This window comes from Amia ocellicauda, chromosome 13 (assembly GCF_036373705.1).
Source record: "Amia ocellicauda isolate fAmiCal2 chromosome 13, fAmiCal2.hap1, whole genome shotgun sequence".
Lineage (NCBI taxonomy): Eukaryota > Metazoa > Chordata > Actinopteri > Amiiformes > Amiidae > Amia > Amia ocellicauda.
This window is the reverse complement of record NC_089862.1, coordinates 17,764,265-17,784,712: the sequence shown is the minus strand read 5'-3', so window position 1 is coordinate 17,784,712 and position 20,448 is coordinate 17,764,265. Positions and strand designations below refer to the sequence as shown.

At 38.5% G+C, this 20,448-nt stretch overlaps 2 protein-coding genes across 5 annotated transcripts in view; one reads left to right on the top strand and one right to left on the bottom strand.

Moving 5' to 3' along the window:
* The window catches only part of LOC136766535 (serine/threonine-protein phosphatase 2A 55 kDa regulatory subunit B gamma isoform), a 108,732-nt gene extending 105,039 nt beyond the window's left edge, over positions 1–3,693 (top strand). For all 4 annotated transcript variants that reach the window (XM_066720058.1, XM_066720060.1, XM_066720059.1 and 1 more), the window contains one exon: positions 526–3,693. In XM_066720058.1, the coding sequence (XP_066576155.1) occupies positions 526–817 (292 nt within the window). In that variant the 3' untranslated portion in view covers positions 818–3,693. The remainder of the gene's footprint in view (positions 1–525) is intronic.
* A 1,753-nt stretch (positions 3,694–5,446) lies between these two features.
* wfs1b (Wolfram syndrome 1b (wolframin)) lies at positions 5,447–20,448 on the bottom strand. Its single transcript, XM_066720057.1, has 7 exons — positions 20,247–20,448; positions 14,120–14,199; positions 12,333–12,477; positions 11,584–11,757; positions 10,822–10,902; positions 10,212–10,360; positions 5,447–9,185 (listed from the first exon to the last, which is right to left on the bottom strand). Exons 1-7 carry the CDS (start codon positions 20,446–20,448, stop codon positions 7,368–7,370), a joined length of 2,649 nt encoding a protein of 882 aa, XP_066576154.1. The 3' UTR covers positions 5,447–7,367.

The window sequence follows — 20,448 nt, the reverse complement described above, 5'->3', positions numbered from 1 at the left end:
GCTTAAGGACGCTGGCACATTAAAGGAGATTGACACAGGGAGGTTTGGATCATTAATTCCATATCTGAAAACCTTTTTTTGTTTCATCTCGGTGCAGAACGACCAAACCAGGCCCTGCAGTGCTAGTGTGTTTCAGGGGCAGTAACTTCTAACCAAAATCTTCTAATTAGATTACTACTATTATTATTATTTTATTAGAATATTATTCAGATATTTGATAGGTGTGGAGACTTAGGAATAAAACTCAGGCAAATTGACACAAACTCTCGCATCTCAGGAAAGGTTTTGATGGCGAAATCTCTCAGAAGTAGAAGCTTGCTTTCCTAAAATTTGTTGTTGATTTAAAACCTCTGCTGAGAGTGGGTCCCCCATGGTGGTGGAGTGTTTGAGTCACGTGCCCCAGACATCTGCGGCATTCCTGGCGGTTACCTAATTTATCTTCCTGTGTGAAATCAATTAAAGCTCTTGAATATTTGTTTCTAAACACTCTCTCTCTCTCTCTCTCTCTCTCTCTCTCTCTCTCAGTGTAATTATGACAGGCGCCTATAATAACTTTTTCCGGATGTTCGACCGCAACACGAAGAGGGACGTGACGCTGGAGGCGTCGCGGGAGAGCAGTAAGCCACGGGCCGTGCTGAAGCCCCGCCGCGTGTGCACTGGGGGCAAGCGGCGCAAGGACGATATCAGTGTGGACAGTTTGGACTTCACCAAGAAAATCTTACACACAGCCTGGCACCCGGCACAGAACATCATTGCCATCGCAGCGACAAACAATCTGTACATATTTCAGGATAAAGTCAACTCGGAGGTGCACTAGACCCCCGGACGCCCGAGCCCCGCGCAGGCCTCCCCGGGGCTTCTCGAGCGCTGTGCCGTACCTGCCGATGATCTTGCGTGAGGGGTGTATTCGTTGTGTTGGAATTGTGGATTGTGGTTGATCACTAGTGTTTGTGGCTATTGGTAGTTATGGGCTTCTGTGAGCCACCGGGGTGTGCTGACCTCTTGCATACAAATAGTAGTAATACATTTTGAGCCGCTACTTCATGTTCATGATTGTTTTCAGTAGAACCACATTTATTTATTTGTTTGTTTGTTTATATATGTATTTATTTTAGTTTTTCCTTGATCTCAAAATCACTTCCTTCTTATTTTTTCACTGTTTGCAGCATAAGTTGCCATTGTTCTCATTCACCTGTATGGGATTTGTACTAAAATTACACTGGGGTTTATGTGATTGCACTTTGTAACACTCGAGAGCAGTTCTTACATGCCTACTGCACTTCTTTATAATCGAGGTGCTGGAAGCTTGAGGAAGTATCGTTACATAACCTCAGCTTCTTTATTCCAAAGACATCTTAAAAACATGTTCTTAGTGATTTTTGTTACATGAGGCCAGGGACATTAATATTTGCATTCAGTTGTATAGCTGTATATTTTTTCCCACATTCGAAAAGTTCAAAGTAAAGCTTCCAGACAGAGAGAGAGACATGACTTCCAGTATTGTTGGCGTTGGTAAAAAGATCAACAGAAACCTCTCCTCCTGGTCAAGGGAGCTGAATGCTACTATTCTTTAAGACAAGTGAGGAAACCAACAACAGAATCACATTAATATCATTATTGAAATATACACTAATGCAGGTAGCAGCATAGTTCCCATTTATTCCTCATGCTATATGTTGCAAAGGTGCAAACGAGGGTGGAAGAGCATAAATATACCTTAACCGGTTAGTCAGTAGGAAGAGGATCGTTTCTGAGCAGCAGGTGTTTTACTCTTATGATTTTTGGTAGGGGTTAGGACATTAAAACATCACTTTTACTACATTTATCTGTTAACTGATACACCTGGGCGGAAGGTTTGATAAATCCAGATCATTTTTCGAAAGAACAAAGAATGGCAAAAGAAGTGGGGAGAGATAAAAGGCACTCAGCAGGATATCCCAATCACTCTTTTGAAGCACATAGAATCAGTTATTTTAGTCATTAAACAAACCCATGCATTTCATGTTATTCTTTTGATCTTTTCCATAGTCAGAATCTCTCTTGTTAGTCGCCCTTGGCTACTACAGAGAGGAGGCACTTCCAAGGATTACTGCAGGATACCTGATGAGTTAAGGACGTCCACATGTGCGTTGTTCATTTTGCCATGGAGCATTCGTACATATTTCTAAGATCACACGGACATAAAGAACGAACAACCGCCTGTGTTGCGATTGTTCATGATTTGGGCCTTTGATATAGTGGTGTTAAGGCTTTCTGCAAGATAATACTGATGAGGATTCCTTACTTGGAACCGTTTCTGACAATTAAGTGGCTTTAGTGTTCAAATAGAAAAAAAGGTTGGGAATCTACGAAGGAAGAGCTGCAAATTGGTTACTACTGTATGTAGTACACTACTGGTGGCTATAGTGGACAAGGTTTGGTGGATAAAGTTTGAATGTATGTCTGTGTAAAAACCCTGATCTTTTTCTTTGGGTTTGTTTTGTTTCCCAAAAATGATGAGGAAGATGATGACGATGGTGATAAATGAAATGCGAACAGGAAACTGTGACACTGGTCTCCGGGGTCCTGAAGCGAGAGACTGTATTTTATAGCAAAGAGAAAATCTCAACAATACGATATTGCACTCTCTTAACACACAGCCTTCACGAAAAGCTTTGTATATCGAGGCAAGATCTGCGTTTGACTTTCGAACTTTAAATTGACGACGACGCGGCAGATCTTTGTCTCCCCACGCGATATTTTGCAACAAGAACATTAGCAAAAAGACAAAGCTGCATGATAGTAATAATCTGTTTTTAGACTTTTTGGCTGCCCTTTTTTTTTAACCATAAGAACAGGCTGTTCGCTGTAAAATGGCTTGCAGAGTACTCTCAACACAGCACCAGTTACCATAAAAACTAATATACTTTTTGTGTTCTGAAGCACAAAAGCATGTTTACCATTGTTCAGTATTACGATGTACATTTATAATGCCTAAAATGTTTTAACGAGAAAAAAATAAAGGGAATGAGGAATGTTTATTAATACTGTACTCAAAAACGAAGGGTGAATGGAACTATGTATATATTGTGAATTCTCTTTACAGTAACGTTTTTTTTTCTGTAAAAAATAATAAAATTCAAAAAATAAAAAAAATTAGGAATGTGGTAAATTGTACATCAGAAAGTACAATCATTCTGAAAACAGTAGTCCATGATCGCTGAAAGATTTTGCAAAGGGGAATGAATTTTCAATGGACTTCGCTTATTCTGAAATAATTGATTTAGTTCCCAGATAACCCCACCGTGCGCCCCTGAGGTAACATGAAGTGATATTAAAGATGTTTCTTTCTTTTTTTTTTCTTCCTCTGACCAATTACCTCTTTAATGAATGTTCAATTGTATTCTTCATGGTACAATACAAAAGACACCCGTATGCAGTGATTGAAACGAGGGGGATGTCAGCGACTGAATTATGGGGTTCTCCGATTTTCCATGTATTTACCTATTCATTTCTGTATTTCTTTCTTTATTGCTAAGCCATAACTAAGCTTGCAGGACCAGTCATTGACATTTGAAATTCTTCTACCTGCTCTGACGTTATTCGCAATTTGTGTTTGTTTCTTGTATTTTTAGGGGGAAAGGTGTCAAATAAATGATTATAAATATGTTAATATGAGTTTTCAAATAAAGATTTCAACAAAATTGCATCCTAGTTGTATGGGTGTAGAGCCCTTTTATTTGTTTAGCATCATTTCTGCGTATTTTAGATTTAACAAAATGTCTAGTTAATCTTCCTTAAATGTTGCCATCATGTCATTTTGTGTTTTTATTTAATTAAACCCTCTTAAAAATCCCAAAACACTTATTTTTCTCAATTTCCATCGTCATATTTGACAGACGCATAGAATGTAAAGGACAATGTAAATGGACATTGATTGCATCTAAAAAAATTGGAAGATCTCAGAGGAGATAATCAACTTGATGTAACGGCTGTCAATGTTAAACTCCTGGCAGCTTCTAGACGACAACTGTGGTGTGAATCCATAGTCTTGTGTGTATTTCTTACACAAATCTGCAAAGAAAGACAGACACCTGAGGCCTAAGCCATCTTGGAGGGTCTGTATTTGAGATGTTGGGGTGCATCCAAGAAAATATAAGCGTGATATTCACTTTCATTGTACCAGTTTGAGACACCCCCTTTAAGATTTGATTGTGTCAACTTGTATTTTGGGTGAACGCAGGCCACCATTCTACACCAACAGGATCTCGAAGGGTTTTGGCTTATATGGTTGGAACAGTATATCGACTCAAAATATGTAATTATTTTGGGCTGATACAATTATGATTGGAGCCCACGGATGACTTTGGATTATTGGCTGTTTCTTTTGCTGTTTTTTTTAATCAATAATGTATTTGTTTGCTTCAGGACAGACCTGAGGCCATATTTCCATTACTTGTAACTAGCAGAGCTGTGTCCAATATAGTACAGACAATGCACAGTTGCCCTGCTATATGTCTGGATTTACTTATTTTTGACTTTTAGTTAAGCTTAGTATTTTGTTTATGCATGTATTTATGCTTGCTATATAATTTAGTCCTGTTAACCACGAAACTGTATAAGCCATTAAATAACCCTTATGTAAACCCATCCTTATGGGGTTAGTGAATTCAGATGCATTTTGGCAATGTCTCTTCTTGGCAGCGTCTGGAAACAACTGTGGTGTGAATCCATGGACTCCAGTCTTGTGTGCATTTCTTGAGATGCAAACCCAAGCAAATACATTTTGGCAAATTAAATTACAGTATTTTTTCAGAAGTCTTATACATCTAATCTCTGTGTAAAGGGATATATAGGCATCACTGATTGAAGTGTGTCAGGGTGCCCCCATGTGGTGTAAAAAGGACCTTTCCTTTACCTGCTTTCAATGTTTTTACCATTAACAGTGTCCTGCAGATCTTTACAGATACAATGAAGAGTATCATTGTATCAATAAAGAATGTAAATATTGAGATTAGTCTTAATGGAGCTAGGCAGGGTGAATGGGCTTTTTAATGCCCTTTACTTTTCTTCTCGTATTGATATCGCTGTTTTCGCCAAGATGTCTTGGTTGTAAATGCTGTTTTGTCTCTGCAAAACTCACATGCTGCTAACTAGCACTGGATGTTTAAAATATCTTGCAGTGGGGATGTAGAACATAGAAAAGACCAATATTTTTACAGCCATTTGGTATTTTCAATGGTGCCTTAATAATGGCATTTCTAGAAATGTTATTTGGTTTAGCAGATAAGCGTTGTCTCTCTTCCACTGACTTTTGGGCCCCAGCTGCCCTTATACCTCAGTGGCCCATTGCAGCCAGAGTGAGACAGTACTGAACCAGCATCAAGGCCAGTCAGAACCTGCCAGTCTATAAACAGTACTGTGGCTACATTGTTGCTTTCACCATGAATTAAACATATCGCATACAGGTGGTTGAATAACTGTTTATTGATCACAGTGTTGATTTACAGCAGTGTAATAACGGTCAGTGATGACGCAGTCCAAAGACAGACATTTGCAGGACAGCGGTGTGGAGGCACTTAAGCACTGTAGATAGTTCTATTAGTCGTATACATTGGATTAAATTACTTTTTCAATGTTTTTCAATGGTGTGTTCAGAAAAACAGCAAAAACTTAAAGATATGACCGAACCCACATCATACACACACGTCATTTTATAACAGCCTTCTCAATATTTTATCTATGACCATGACTTTTCCAATTTGAAGTCCGTGCTGCTTTCTCTTTTTACAACATTTTAATTTGTTTTAGAGCATTGTTACATGAGAGTATTAAAAAAAGTTTTAAATGCAGAGTTCAACACTAAATTTTTTTCATTTATAGCAGGGGACCAATTTGCAAACAAACATGTTAAAAGGAGACCAGTTATTTCCAGGCAGTCGGGATACTTCACCTGTCCTTGAATGTGAATACATACGATCTGAGACTTGTTTGCTCTGGAGTCCCCTTGGCAGTGACATGTCTGTCCCAGTTCTGCCACAATCCTCCCGCTGATCACAATTTAGAAACCCACTGGGGAACACTAAAAGGCAATGCTAGCCAAGGCACTTCAGCTCTCATGTTTTTTTACATCTTGGCAATACACAAATATAACATTTTTAGAGAGTTCAGGATTTTTCTAACATGCTTAGAAAGTACTTTTGTTTTATAATAAAATTAAAATCTAAAACAAAATAATTTCACTAACCAAGCAATGATGGTTAGTGCAGGAAATGTGTAGACATGTTATTTTTGATATTTAGTGGTATTTAGTAATTCATGTACCTCTATATAGCAGCCAGTGAATAACGTCAAATAATTTAATGTCACTATTCTTAAATATTTGCAGTTGAACAGTGAATGCACCTTGTGATATCAGTTTGATTGAATTACTTGAGATATTAAGCACAATACTTAAAGTGCAAGCTTTCTAAAACCACATATTGCTAAAAGATTGTTTTAAGATTGATTTAAATTAAAACATTTCACCTATCAGAGTAGTACAGGTCCTCTGGATGCACACAGTACAAAGTCCACAGTGTCTGTCAACCGCTGATTGTTTAAAAACTACCAAAGAAGAGTCATAGCAATCTCTCCCGAAGGCCACAATCTGACTTAATACACGACCAGCATCTTAATTAAAGCATAACAAGCTCATAACAAGCTAGTCAACATGATTTGGAAGGGTAGGATACCTTTACAATTGCTCGTAACTCTAATTTTCCTATAGCTGAGAACGCCCGAGTTTAAATGAGATATCCACATTAGTGTTTATTAGAAAAGTGGTATTCTGGGAAATCAACTGCCTGCACCCTGGAAATTGTCAATATTGGAGTTGAGGTTTCTTTTTCAATTAAAATAAACTCCGTGGAGATGCTTATGTTTTGTTTAATATCAGCCTCTATGTACAAAGCTCAATGCTGAAAAAGCTATTTCTTGGATAAATTAAGGCATAATCTATTACCTGAAAAATAATCTCGGTACAAAGAGCTAAGCCTAAAGCTACTTGACTGCCCAAATATATGAACATGTCTGATACACACTTCAGATATATTTCTTACTAATGTCCTGCAGCATTTTTGGTATAGCAGCTACTACAATCGTTCCAAACCACAAGATCAACACTGAAAATGTATAGTATAGTATAGTAATCGATGCCTGTGTGTGTGTGACTTTGTATACGTATATATATCTCAACAGTTGTAATGAACTCGTGCAAAGATGGCAAAGGCGGTACCATGCATTGTCTACCTTTCTGTGTGAAGTGCATTTCAAAGTATCACAGATGTGTATTGTGTACAATACCTGTACACAACTCCGCTGGGGACACCATCTAATGGGATTTCATGTCACACGTCAATTTTAGCCGATAAGAATGGATCAAAGAAGAAATCGAAGGCAAATTTAAAGGCATTCTGCACTGTGCTCCTCCAGTCATGCTCGATTTTGTACTGCCGGCCCACTGGAACGAGTTTGGACATACAGTTCAAACAGCGGATGGCTTTGAGCTCAAAGACTGGCCACTTGCTGCCCAGACGTCCCTCTAACACTGTGCTGAACTCCACCAAGCTCCCCTGTCCGAGGTTCAGCAAAACCGTCTTAAATTCATTGCTGGCCTTGAGGACGATATCTTTTGTGGCATCCTCCTCCTCCGAAGTCATATTCCCGTTCTTTTTACTGAAGGGCATTCCCACAGATATCTCAAATTTGTAACGGTCAAACCTCTTGATGTGGCACTCGTGCTTCGCAAGGAACTTGAGCCGACACAGTTCGTCCTCCTCTATGGTAGCGTTCCCCGGGTCGCAGGTCGGATAGGTTTCGCCGTACAGGCACCTCATCCAATCTCCAATGAAGAAGGGCAGCAGGTTGATGACAGACTGTGCTCCGTTTTCAATCTCTGTGACCCGCACATATTTAAACCTCCCATTCCAGGTCACCCGATGGCCCTCCAGGTGGCTGCAGAGGATCTGTGTCTGTGCCATGTTCGTTTCCTTCCATGCCCGAGGGCCGCAGATGAAGCTGTACTGTTGCCAAGTCAAGGTGGAGTTGTACACTTTCATGCCTTCAGACCTGTACACGTAGATCCAACAGAACATGATGATAGCAGAGATCCAGACTAGGATCAATTTAACAATGGAGCTTTTGGTCAACGACTTGGCCATGTCCAACAAGGAGAAACTAAACCGGGTCCACCATCGAAGAATGACTGGGATGGCGCAGACGGCCAAGGTGACGACGATCTTCGTGACCTCTAGGGCGATAAACCACTTCACAAACTGGATAATGAGCATGGCTATGATCCCCAGCGTTAGGACAGGCAAGGCAAACAAGAAGAGGAAATACCCAACAGAGGTCCTGAGGAGGCCAATTCCAGTAGAGTTCTGCAGGAGCACCACCGAGAGTTCACACCACATGAAACACACCATGTAGGGAATCAGAAAGCAGTAGGTGCCTTTGAACTTCCGCAACTGAGCCATCCTGAAGAAGAGATAGAAAAGGTACATGTAGAACAGGCACGGGACACTCATTTTCAAAACAATAAAATTTCCCAGAGGAAGGGTGAAAAAGGTTTGACCAAAAATACGAAGGAAGGCCAATCTTTCTGGAAGGCTGCTGGTCAGGGCACACACAGAAGATGCAATTTCCATGAAAAGAGCCCTTCTCGTGTACGGCTCGGCACACGAGCTCAGACTCATGTAGCTTGCGATGGTGAAAAAAATGGCAATGGTGGCGAGCTCAGAGCATGGAATCCACTCTTTGCTGGCGATCGGGAAGGAAAATATCACAAAGAACACAGACAATATGAAGTAGAGGTACGGTTCCAAATGATTCCACCCGAAATTGGTCTCGGCCTGTTCAATGTCGAGGTTTGGTTCGAAGCGGGTCAGCAGATCGGTCAGAGTTCGGAAGTTCTCCCAAGCTTTGCTGTTCTGGAAAACTTTCAGAGTACAGATCAACATTGAAATGAAGGACAGGTAGAAGATGACCAAGGGGATAACAAAGGCGAAAAAGTCGATCGTTAAATTGCTAATAATGAAGAAGAAAATTAGGGCGTTGACGTGGTGTGTGGGGATAATGGTACTCAGCCAGTGCATGCCAGCCCTGGACGCCCAGTCAATAAGGTGTTCTTTGATTTCAATGATGGCATGAAGTGGGTATTTCAGAATCTGGAGAGAGAGAGAGAAATAAACAAATATATCAAACATAGGATTTGTTTTTGCATTGCCAAGATACTAATCAGAGGAGATAAAGGAGAGTTGTTTAAACAAATTCAGAGACACCACTTACAGGTAAATACATGATGCAAAAATAGTTCACATATAAGCCAAACCTTAACCAACAGGGAGAACTACACACTGAACATCTAATATCTCTGCAGTACACTTGTCTCCATGGATATGCATCCAGTGACACATTTTTTACGGCAAAGCATGAATACAGCAGCAGCAGGCTGAGTCAGGCTGAAAACTAATTGTTATGGAAAGTGTCAGGTAGAGAACAGCAGAGGCCTCAGAAGTTTGGCAGTGTGTTTTTTTTAACACTTTCTTTTTGAAACCTAGAGCAGAAAATGAACCCCAACCCCCCCCCCCCCCACCAGAAACAGGGGCTTATTTACAGTTCCCAAACAGCGGCGCTCTGTCACAATTAATCTATTCTGTTGCAAAAATGTCTTCTGCTGTAGAAGCTATCATACTTATTTGACTCATAGCATGTCACAAGCCATCAATGCAGGATGCAATCCGGTGACATTAAACAAAATCAATGTGAGAAATAAACATATATCCTTGTATCATTCTCCAACATCTGTCAAAACCTGAGCAGCTACTTCCAAGGAAAATGATAATATGACACTGGAAATGTCTACACCTTATTTGACCCATAGTGGGTTCATTCTTCTTTCCAAGTGTGCAATACAAGATCATTACAATACACGGTCTACAAAATAATTTTGTGCATCTAATAAAAAATATTAGAATGTGATTTTACAACATCCTTTAGAGAAGTTTGGGTTCTCCGTTTCTAGGTCACAATTGCTATGGCAAAATGTTGATTAAACATATTAAACATTTGTGTTGGCAGAACACAGTGCTTCAGTAAAACAAAACTTTTCTGTAGGTTCATTAGTGGGTAGGAAAGGTGCAAGGTAGATCCTCTCGCATCTCAGTCTTTGGCAACATGTCCACAAGCCTCACCTTCTGCTGCAGGGGCAGGTCGTCGGGGCTCTTGCCGGCCAGTTCGTCGTCGTCATCATCGCTGCTCGTGAACAGGTTGGACGGAACAATGCCTTTCGCATACTTCTTGGTGATTTCAACAAAATCGTCTAAAGCAATATATTTGCTGGCTGAAAGAAGCAGGAAATATTGTAATAAATTTGGATACCAGAGGCTGTCTATTTGTACGTGGATGTGCTGAAAACTACATTTACAGTTAATGTTATAGCCAGTAAAGAAAAACGTTTGAAATGCAGACTGTACAGATCGTCCCCAGGTATTTGGGTGGTCTTCTTGATTGGTATACTAAAGTTGGTTACACTGATTATAAAGTGTCAAATATATAGACATAACATGCACTTCCATAATTCTAAAGTTGTAAAGTATAAATCTTTCAAGACCTTCACCACTCCTTATAAACTGTTTATTTGCTTCTGTCTTTTAACATTAAGGTAGTGTTGTTTTTTCCTTCATTAGAATCCTTCAGTTAATGGAGCCTGGCAGAAATGACTTCTGAATACTGCTGGTGAATGAGATGTTGGAGAACCAAGAAAAATACAAAAACGAAACAAGAAGAAATGCGTTGTCTTACATTCGCTGCTGACAAGGCGCTCCAGGACTCTCCTCTCTTTCTGTATGGTTTTTGACACAGGCCCTGGTCTGGCTGCCCCATCTTTGTTGGGGGGAAGAAAAAGAAGGAGACACATATGCATGCCCTAATGTATACTACCACATTTATTCTGAGTTCTGCAATGTACTTTCTTTTTAAACCCATTACATCCCATTCTGGGTATAGATTTCGGTCACAGACAGGCACCATTCATTACATAACACAGAAGCTGAGGTAAGGCTTCAGACTAATTACTTGTTGATTGCAGCTACTTCACAGGAGGTTTATTATCAATGATAAATGATATATTGCATAACAATTAAATAATTGTACACACTACTACTTTGAGAAAAAACAGCCCTTTCATTTATATATGGCAAGGAAATTACTACTAAATAAGCAAGGCCACATAACCTTACAGTGTGGCTGTGTCCCAAATCGCACACTTGTTATTTATTATTAATAACAATATTATTATTATTATTATTATTTTAATTAAATACAGAGACAGATGACAAGAAAAGACTGCGTAGGTACTTTTTCGTGCAAAGGCATGAATGATGAAACTGAAGTGTGTCCCATTGAATGCTTTTAGCTTCACCCTACACCCTCGCTCACTCAAGGGGACACTCTGTGATGTCAGCACAACTTAACGCCAAGTGTACACTTGTCAAAGGGTGTAGGGAGCAAGTGTGCCATTTGGGATGCAGCCTGTGTGTAGAAGATTAAAGGGTTTCTCCCTACCTGTTTCATCATTGACTTGTCCAACATTTTCCAGCATCTCAGTCACTGCAACCTTTTTTTTCCTCTCAGGGTTTAATTTCCAGTACATTACTAAAGCTGCTTTCCGCACTGTCCTTTCAAAATCACTCTCTGAAGACAGCCTCTTCACTTCTTCCTCATTCTCAGTTGTAATGCCTAAAAAAATACCACAGAGTGAATGTGTGTGTGTTACTTCCTGATTAAGAGGAAGTCACAGGATATAGTTCGTTAGTCTTGGGGTTTTCATTATACTTTTTGACATCGTTTACTTGTATCTAAAGGGGACATATATTAAAATGAGGAATTGAATACTGCTTGATCCACAAGGGCTTGTTTGTGTTTGCTCCAGTTTGTGCTTGATGTGATGCTGCATACAGTAACATTGCTGCTCTGCACAGCGTTCAAAGAAGGGCAACTAGATGAATCCCTGGTTTCAAAGGATTTGCCTTTTGCAAACAGGTCAAGATAACTGAATCTCTCAAGTCCTGAACACAGACAATTATGAGTGGATTTGATTCACGTATTCACAACTTAAATGACCAACAGTCACCAGTGGCAATTAAGTTTAGGTATGTTCCAAGACCGAAAATAAGAGCTACTTCTTAAGAGCAAGACTCTGAACTGAAGCCAGTTAAACACCTAAAAAAACAACCCCCTCCAGGCTCCTACTTATTCTAGCACATGTGTAGACTTAAAAATGAACAAGTACCATCTTTCCAATTAACACACACCTTTTCTTTCAGTTAAGCAGCGTCGAAGCAGCTTCACGGCCTCTCTCCGGCCTTGCTTCGCAGCCTGAAGCAGCCAGCTCACCGCATTGCAGTTGTTCAGCTCCTCATCCTTCTCCTCTGCTAACTTCAGGTAATATTTGCTAAGCTGTGATAAAACACATCATACATAAGTGTTAATTTTAAATAAATAAATAAATAAAATTTTGTCTTGGGCTAGCACCTTAGAAAGTATACCTATATTTTTGACCACTGATTTTTCTTCCTTTATGACATGTAATGTTATATAAAACATGCAAGACGTAGCCTAACTATTTTTAAATAATGTACTGAAGACTGCATAGTGCATACCACAGAAAATGTCTCTTAATTGCTGATGTTATTCCTGCTCTACTCCGGCTATAAATAGTGTGTGTGTAAGCCCTGTTGCTGGCAAAAAAAATCCTAAATTCTTTAGAGTGGAGTCACAGGAACAGATAGGTACTCAAATGGCGCTACATAAAATAATCAGCCATGTTTATTTTGCTAATGGAGGGTCCATTACGTTTCAGAGAATTGAAAGTTAAACCATTTTAACAACATATGGTTTTCCCTACGGGTGGAATCTGAAGCAATTTAATACAACCTTGCTCTCCAATTCAACCCCAGTAAAGCTCTATTAATCTACAGCTCTAGCTAGAACCTTTGCCTTGGAGGGATCTTCCCAGCATTCGCTTGTTCCAGGCAATCTGGCACAGAGAAACACAGATGCCTGGACAGAAAAATAATCACAAACTAAAAGCTTGAACTGGCACCAGTAAATATTCAATAACTGCTACTACAACAAACTACACCTTCTTTGATCCAGGTTCTTTGTCTGCCTTTAGACAACATGTATTTTAATTTTGTATTTGAATGAAGACATTTTATCACATAAGTGAAACTAAATTCAATGCTCAACAAAAGCCCCTTAAAATCCAATCTAAAGGATACGTTATTTAATCTAATAATTTCTCAGTGTCCACTGATCAATTGAGAAGGGCATGAAACATAACCATCTATATTGATTTTGTTTGTGTGGAGATGACACTGAAACAAATAAATGCTTAAAAAAAAAAACAGTAGTTGGAAAAAATCCACACTTTACTTTTTGTGCACAAATAAAGCATCACTAAGATGATGAATACTTAGTATACAAAAATGCACTCCATGTATGTTATTATAGTTTAGTTTATACAGTAATACTCAGCAGGATTAGGAATTAGTAAACAGGAAAAATATCCATATTATTCAGCTTATAACCTTGTCTGACATTTTTTTATGCTTATGAGAAAGAAAGAACTGAAGACATTTTTTTTTGTAAAGGATATCAACCTTGATCAGCTGAAATAAGCATCCCAGGTCATGTCTGGAGCACTTACACTTCGAAATGGAGGAACAATGTTTTGAAGACAGGGCTTTATCTTTCACAAAGATTACAAAATAAATGCCACTTACCAGGCCAAGTCTCTCAAACTGAGCATTAACATCAAATGAAGCACCCTGCTTTTAAATCCATCACATCATAAAAAAACATTAAGTATACTTGCACCTCAGCACGAATTTCTTCACACGGTCTCTGAATGATCAGTAATATTTTAATCTGAAAAGCATGTTGCTAATGCACTGTAATGCGATATCCTGTTTGGAGAGCTGTAGGAAGAAGCACAGCTGTAGCCACGATGACAGCTATAAAACTTGGTGGAAGTGTATTATCCTCTCAAAGTGTAAGGCCCCTTAGATAGACTCTAGATAGGAAAATAATGGCTTACTTCAATCTGGGCTTTGGGGTCTCCGGCCTTCGCTTTCTCTTCCTGCTCATCAAATCTGAACTCTGTCTCCTGCTTTGGCTCTGTGGGTATAAAATATTGGATGTGTTTACAAGAGCGTAAGCCATGACATCAAAATTCTGCAGATTATACAGGAAAAAAAAGATTGCATGTTCAGGAAATGTTTCTTAGAAATTACAATTTTACACTGCAGATTTGTATTGCTGCGATGTGTTACAGGCATCAGTGCACACATTTCAGCAGGTGATGAGGACTAGTCTACCCATGGGGGGCAATTCATTTGTTGCTGAGACACCGTGCAGCAGTTGAAAATAAACTGCAATTTCAAGACAAAAACCCAATTACTCTCCAACCTACTGAAGCAAGCGCCAATATCAGCCTTAATCTTGTAATCGTCCGCAGCGTGAGACTTACAATAGAGATATTTAGATTTAACTACAAGTAACACAAACAAACAAAAGGCAACAATGGAGCTTCATATCTAAATTGGGAAGGACCTCTGTGGCAGCACACTAACAATGGGGAAATGGAAAATTGCTGCAGAAGGATACATTTTCATTGCAGATAGAAACCATATCTGCATAGCGTTGAGGGACTGGAGCACATGAGAATCAATAATCAGAGCCGTTTCCCCTGTGGAGCGAGGGCAGCTAAATGACAAGGGGGTTTGGAGCCTTTCAAAGATAGACGAGTCTTGGGAAAATGCGTTTCTTGTACCAGAACTACCTGATCTCTCAACAGAGTGTGGGCTGCAGTGAAAACTATTCCACCTGGGAAGAATCTGTCATAAGAAGGCAGAAAATTATCATCACAACATACCTGAGTGTCTTTACCCATATTAATCGTGAACTTCAATTGTAATACGGAAACACTGACAGTGACACAATACCTCTACTTCACTGGAGTTTGCAGGTGTTACACAGATGTTACATCAGTACATTTGAATTGTCTCAATAAGTAAAATATTTTGGGAAATTGGTACAATTTTTGCAATCCATAATTTATTTATAGCTCAGTATGTAAGTGCTGAGATTCCACATTTTGCCATGTTAGATATTTGTTTTACAATTTTATTTTAGATTGTATAATTGAACTTCTCCTGCACTACTTATTTCCTCTCTGTACTTTAGATAATGTTGTACTTGGTTTAAGCTTCCCAAGATTATTATTATGGATCTGTTCTAAATACTGCAGGATATGTCTTTTTGTATCTAGCAGAAAAACAAATTGCAGCTTCTTGAAGTTTATTGTTCTTCATACAAATTCAATTCACAGTTCTCTCAGAAACACATGGCTCACTCTAGAGATCATATTTGTTTTATGTTGTGTTAAAATGTGTGCACACACATTTGAGGAAGCAGGGGTGGCAATAGTTAACAATCACAATGACATTTTAGTAATGGATGAGGAATATTTTTTTTCAATGGGAGGAAAAGGAGTTATCATTCATCTCCACAGAAACAAATGTGAAATACCCCGCAGTGGCTTAAGTAACCAACACTGATGCTCACTGTGGGGAGACCAATTCCTCTGAATACATATGTGATTTCCAATAATGTGTCTAGTCACTTGATGGAAAAATTGACTGCAAACACTAAGGATCATTATTTTCATAGCTGAGCTCGATATCTTTCAGTAAGAAAATGAAAAGCAATATTCCTGTGGTCACACAGAAATAAACTACAGATGGCACAACAGGACTGCAATGATTGATTTTTCAATTGAAGGTGAAAAAAACAGCCTGATATTTTTCAAGAACTAGCCTAAGAAATAACAATGAACATGTATTTAAAAGAGCCATCCATGCAATGTAAATCTTATAGCCTGCACCCAGATATACTAAATATGGTTAAATTGTAGATATATACCAAGATATTGGGTGAATAATTGTAGACAAGAACCCTAGTAAATCCTCCTAGTAAATCATACTTTCAGGCAACATAGTGTACATACATAGACAGTATGTATATGATGTATAATTAAACAACAAAGAGTTAGGTATGTATATAGTCAGTACTAAAGAAAATATAATTTTCTTCAATGTATGTACACACAAGGAAGGATTTTGAACCTGCAGACCTATACAGACAGATGTATCCATTTGTAAAATAATAATTAAGCTGCCTTAAATACTTAAAAACTATTTATAAGACCTGAAATTCAGTGCATGCAGTAAAAAGTATTGTATTTTAGACCTGTATCATTCTCTGTTGTAATAGACTTCTTTCCACTGGAAGCGAACAACGCATTTCTATGAAATGTAAACATTAGGCCTAAATAGAGCCCAATAAATATAGTACAATAGACTTAATTTCCTTGCATTAGTCAGTCTTTTAAAAGGAAGAAACATAGTAGAATATGAAATTCATTTCATACAAAAAAAACAAAAAATGAAAATTATTTACCTTCCTCTGCCATTTTCAATCAAAATAAGACTGTTTATGATGCCCCCTTGTGTAAGGTCTTGGTCACAGCAACAACATTGAGAACATTCAGACCATTAGACTGAAATTACATTTCTCTTCTTAGGCACAGAATGTTTCAGGAGACCGACTTTCAAATAAAGCTGTACAGTTTTAAAACAAATACATTCAATTTTAAGAAATGTGTTAATATTACAGTTATAAAAAGCAGCCGGACCCCAGCATTTTATATTTACAAGAGCTTTAGAAAGGGTACAATCAAGAGGAGGCCATTCAACCCATCATGGCCATTTGATAACTATTAGATGACTTGAGCTGTTTATCAGGTTAAACAGGTTTAGCTGTTGACCACGAAGGCACAGATTATTTTATTTAGTTTCTATGAAAAATATACTTGTATCTGTAATTGAGCTTTCATCATAGTGACAAGGGGGAGGTGGGGGGGCAGTTTAAGAACATTCAAAATTCAACCACAGAATCTTCACAATGCAATAAATCCAATGTATTGACTAATGCATTTAAAACATAGTTAAATAAATAAAGGTTCTCTGTTCAAAGTAATCACTGTAAATGTAACCATGCCCTAGGAGAGACCTGGCCTTTTTTTGGTTTGGTTTTTCGGTATGGTCTAACTTGTTCAAACATGGTGCACATTTCTGTCTCTTGCTGTTATGCAGCCGAATCTCTCTGCTGCTTCTTAATAACATGCCTCAAGGAAGTGCAGAGAGCTGCCAGAACCGAACATGAGAAAGCAGATGGCAAGACGTCTGAGGATGGAAGTGCTCTGGGGCGTTTTCAGACGTGAGTAGCGTCATGGCATAGCACGGATACAAGTTCATTAAACTCGAATTAGAGACAAAAGATTGTCTAGGCTAACATTTACACCTTAGGGGGGTGTTAATCAAGTATGCTAAATCAGCGCTGAGAAACAATACAATCATAATTTCAGGCCGGGCATATCTGTGCAGAACACCTTCATCCATCAAAACTTTCATCACAATCACACCCCCAATCCATCAATGCAGAGCTAACATGGACAGATGTGTAGCAAAGTATAATATTGGAGTTCTCTTAATAAAGCTGGTTTCGGTTTTCTGCACTGCTTTAATGCCTGGTATTTATGGTGGGGGCGGGGGGGTTAACAAGAGAGTTATATTGTGATTGTGATAACAGATCAATGTATATATTTCTTAATGAATGTAGGGATTAAGTGTCCTCTGTATGAAATATTAACAATGAGATGATTATTTAGGTACTTTTGAGAACAGACTCCAAAATCTGCTAACACACACCATCAATCAGTTATTGTGATAAAAATCACAGTGCAGATATAGCACAATGCTGCATTAAATATAGGCCTCCTCAAAATGATTAACGCTCCTTTCAAATTAAATGTTCTGCAAAATCCACTGCCATCCGATATGATAATAGTGATTCAAAGTCACCTAGGACATTTTCTTCTAAAAATATATAATCTCTCATTTATGTTCTAAAAAGAGAAATACAGTCAGATGTCTTTAATTTTGTAAATTACACATGAAATTTAAACCTTAAAATAGAAAATACCCACATAGTGTTTAGATGAACTACATAAAACATCTGTTTGACCTATTTATCTAGGACTAATTAAGAACAGGGCAATTTCCACTCAGGGGCATATGAAATTCATAAATGAATACATTGCACTTGAAATACAAAACATCAATCATAATATGCAAAGAAACAACTGCACCCCCAATCTCAATAGGAAAATACCCCTTTAAATAAGCAGTATGCAAATTCTGTGAAGCACATATTATTGACACAAAACCATCCACTTTGCATTTTAACAGTGTGAAGTTTATTTTATTATTAGACAAGCAAGGTTTGTCTTCATTATGTTCTAAAATATAGAACACAGAATTGCAGCACTTTGCATAATTTAATTTAAACAATGAGTCTTGGTAATGCAGCAGTTAAACTTTGAAGCCCAAGTGTCCAGTTCAGCCTGTAAGGAAAGCAATACATGATTTCCTGGTTGACAATGATGCAACTTTCAGTAATACTATCTATGAGATGATGAGGAGTTTTAGAGGGCAGTCATATAATAAGGATGACGGGAGGACAAACAAGTTTTCCATAGGACTAGTATCTAATTAGGACAATTTTAATCACGGAACGTCCAGACACTGGGAAGGTTTCTAATTTTAAAGTACTAATGCAAATGCAAAATATCTGAAGACCAGTTTAAAATAAGTAATACTTTTTGAGCTAGTCACCAAATCTCCACAGAGAAACTGGACAGAAAATATTGTAAAAGGGCACTCCCATTTAAAATAACAAAGAAAATCACTCCAAGAAGCAGACCTTAAAGAAGCCACAATGAATAGTGATATATTTTAAACATACTGACCCCAAAAAGAAGAAAGAAGTACAAATGTTTACTTTCAGTCTTATATGGTTTCGTACAGCTTAAGGGAGTGTCTCAATCAGAGCCAGTTCTGAAAGGGGAATCCCCTTTCCAATTTGGTAATAAACAGAAAGTGACCAGGTGCTGCAGCCACTGGGCTGGGTTAAGTTGGCAAGGAAATCTTTGGCTTATGACCCTCAATACATTCCCAGTACACTGTGTGGTGAGACGCTTGGGATACAGCATAACTAATGACAGTCAAGGCAGAAACAACACAGAAAGGCACAGAATACATAGGTTAAAATAACCAGTCAAGAATAACTGGACCATCATTTACTCAACATTCATTTACAGATATGACTTTGTAAAACAGCAAACAGACATTACACATTACTGTGTTGATAGAATTAAATGGAAAATATACAGAATGTCTATGTAGTTAAAAGGATATGCACAAAGATAACAAAAGTAATTCAGATCAAATGAACATATTAGTCAATGGCTATAACCCGGACTGAACACAGCTGACTGACAAATGTGTAATTTGAGACGTTTACTACATCGTGTGGACATCCCACATGCTTTCGAATACTGAAGGAGCTAATTTTAGTAAATCTAGGTCCTTACAACGTTTCACTAGATAGTACTGAAGCTGGCTTTAACTTTTAGAACCTTTATGAGAAAACTGAAAAACATTTATTGAAAGGACACTTAATAACAGATAAAAAGGCACTTCCTTACTGAGCACTTAGCTGACATTTCTAGAGGAGTGAGGCTGCTGTTGGCCAATTATTTTAGTATGAAAAGAATAAACAATTATTTAAGTTAAGCAAATCATGGTATCTTCTCATTTCATTTTGGTAGTAAAGGACGTTAGGTGTAGGCCGTCATCACATCACATTATTCAGAATGAGAAAGTGAGTCAGAACTATATCAGAAGAGCTGGTATATGAATACCAAAAATAAATTCTCTCTTGGGTAAAATAAAAGTGTCTGAGAATTCCCTTTTTTATTGGCTAAACAGAAGAACATCAGTTCGTAGCCCTCTCAATGAATCAGTCTGTATTTAGCTGGCCATTTGTATGCCTGTATATCTATAGCCTATCTATTATTTATGTCTTAGCAGCAACCCTTAGGGTGATATCTATATCTGTCTGCCTATATGCACACTAAGCATCTGTATCTGTGAGTATCACAAGCAAAGAATGAGGCCAACATGACCACACCCTTAATAATCAGTCCCTTATCCAAGCATAAACAGGGCAGCCTTGTCATGCACAACACATTTACTGCTTACCACTGCTTTCAGATTGACCTCCAAGTCCTGAGAAGCCACTGTCTGAGGGCTGCTGGTGTGACTCCCCAGAGGCTGCAACTCCTGCTCTCATCTTCTCCTCCCGCATGGCCGACGTGGCCAAAGCTGCAAAGGCACTGGCTGCGTTTAACTGAGAGCGGCCTGGCGGGGGCTGCCGGGCCGGGGAGGGTGGATCCACGTCCAT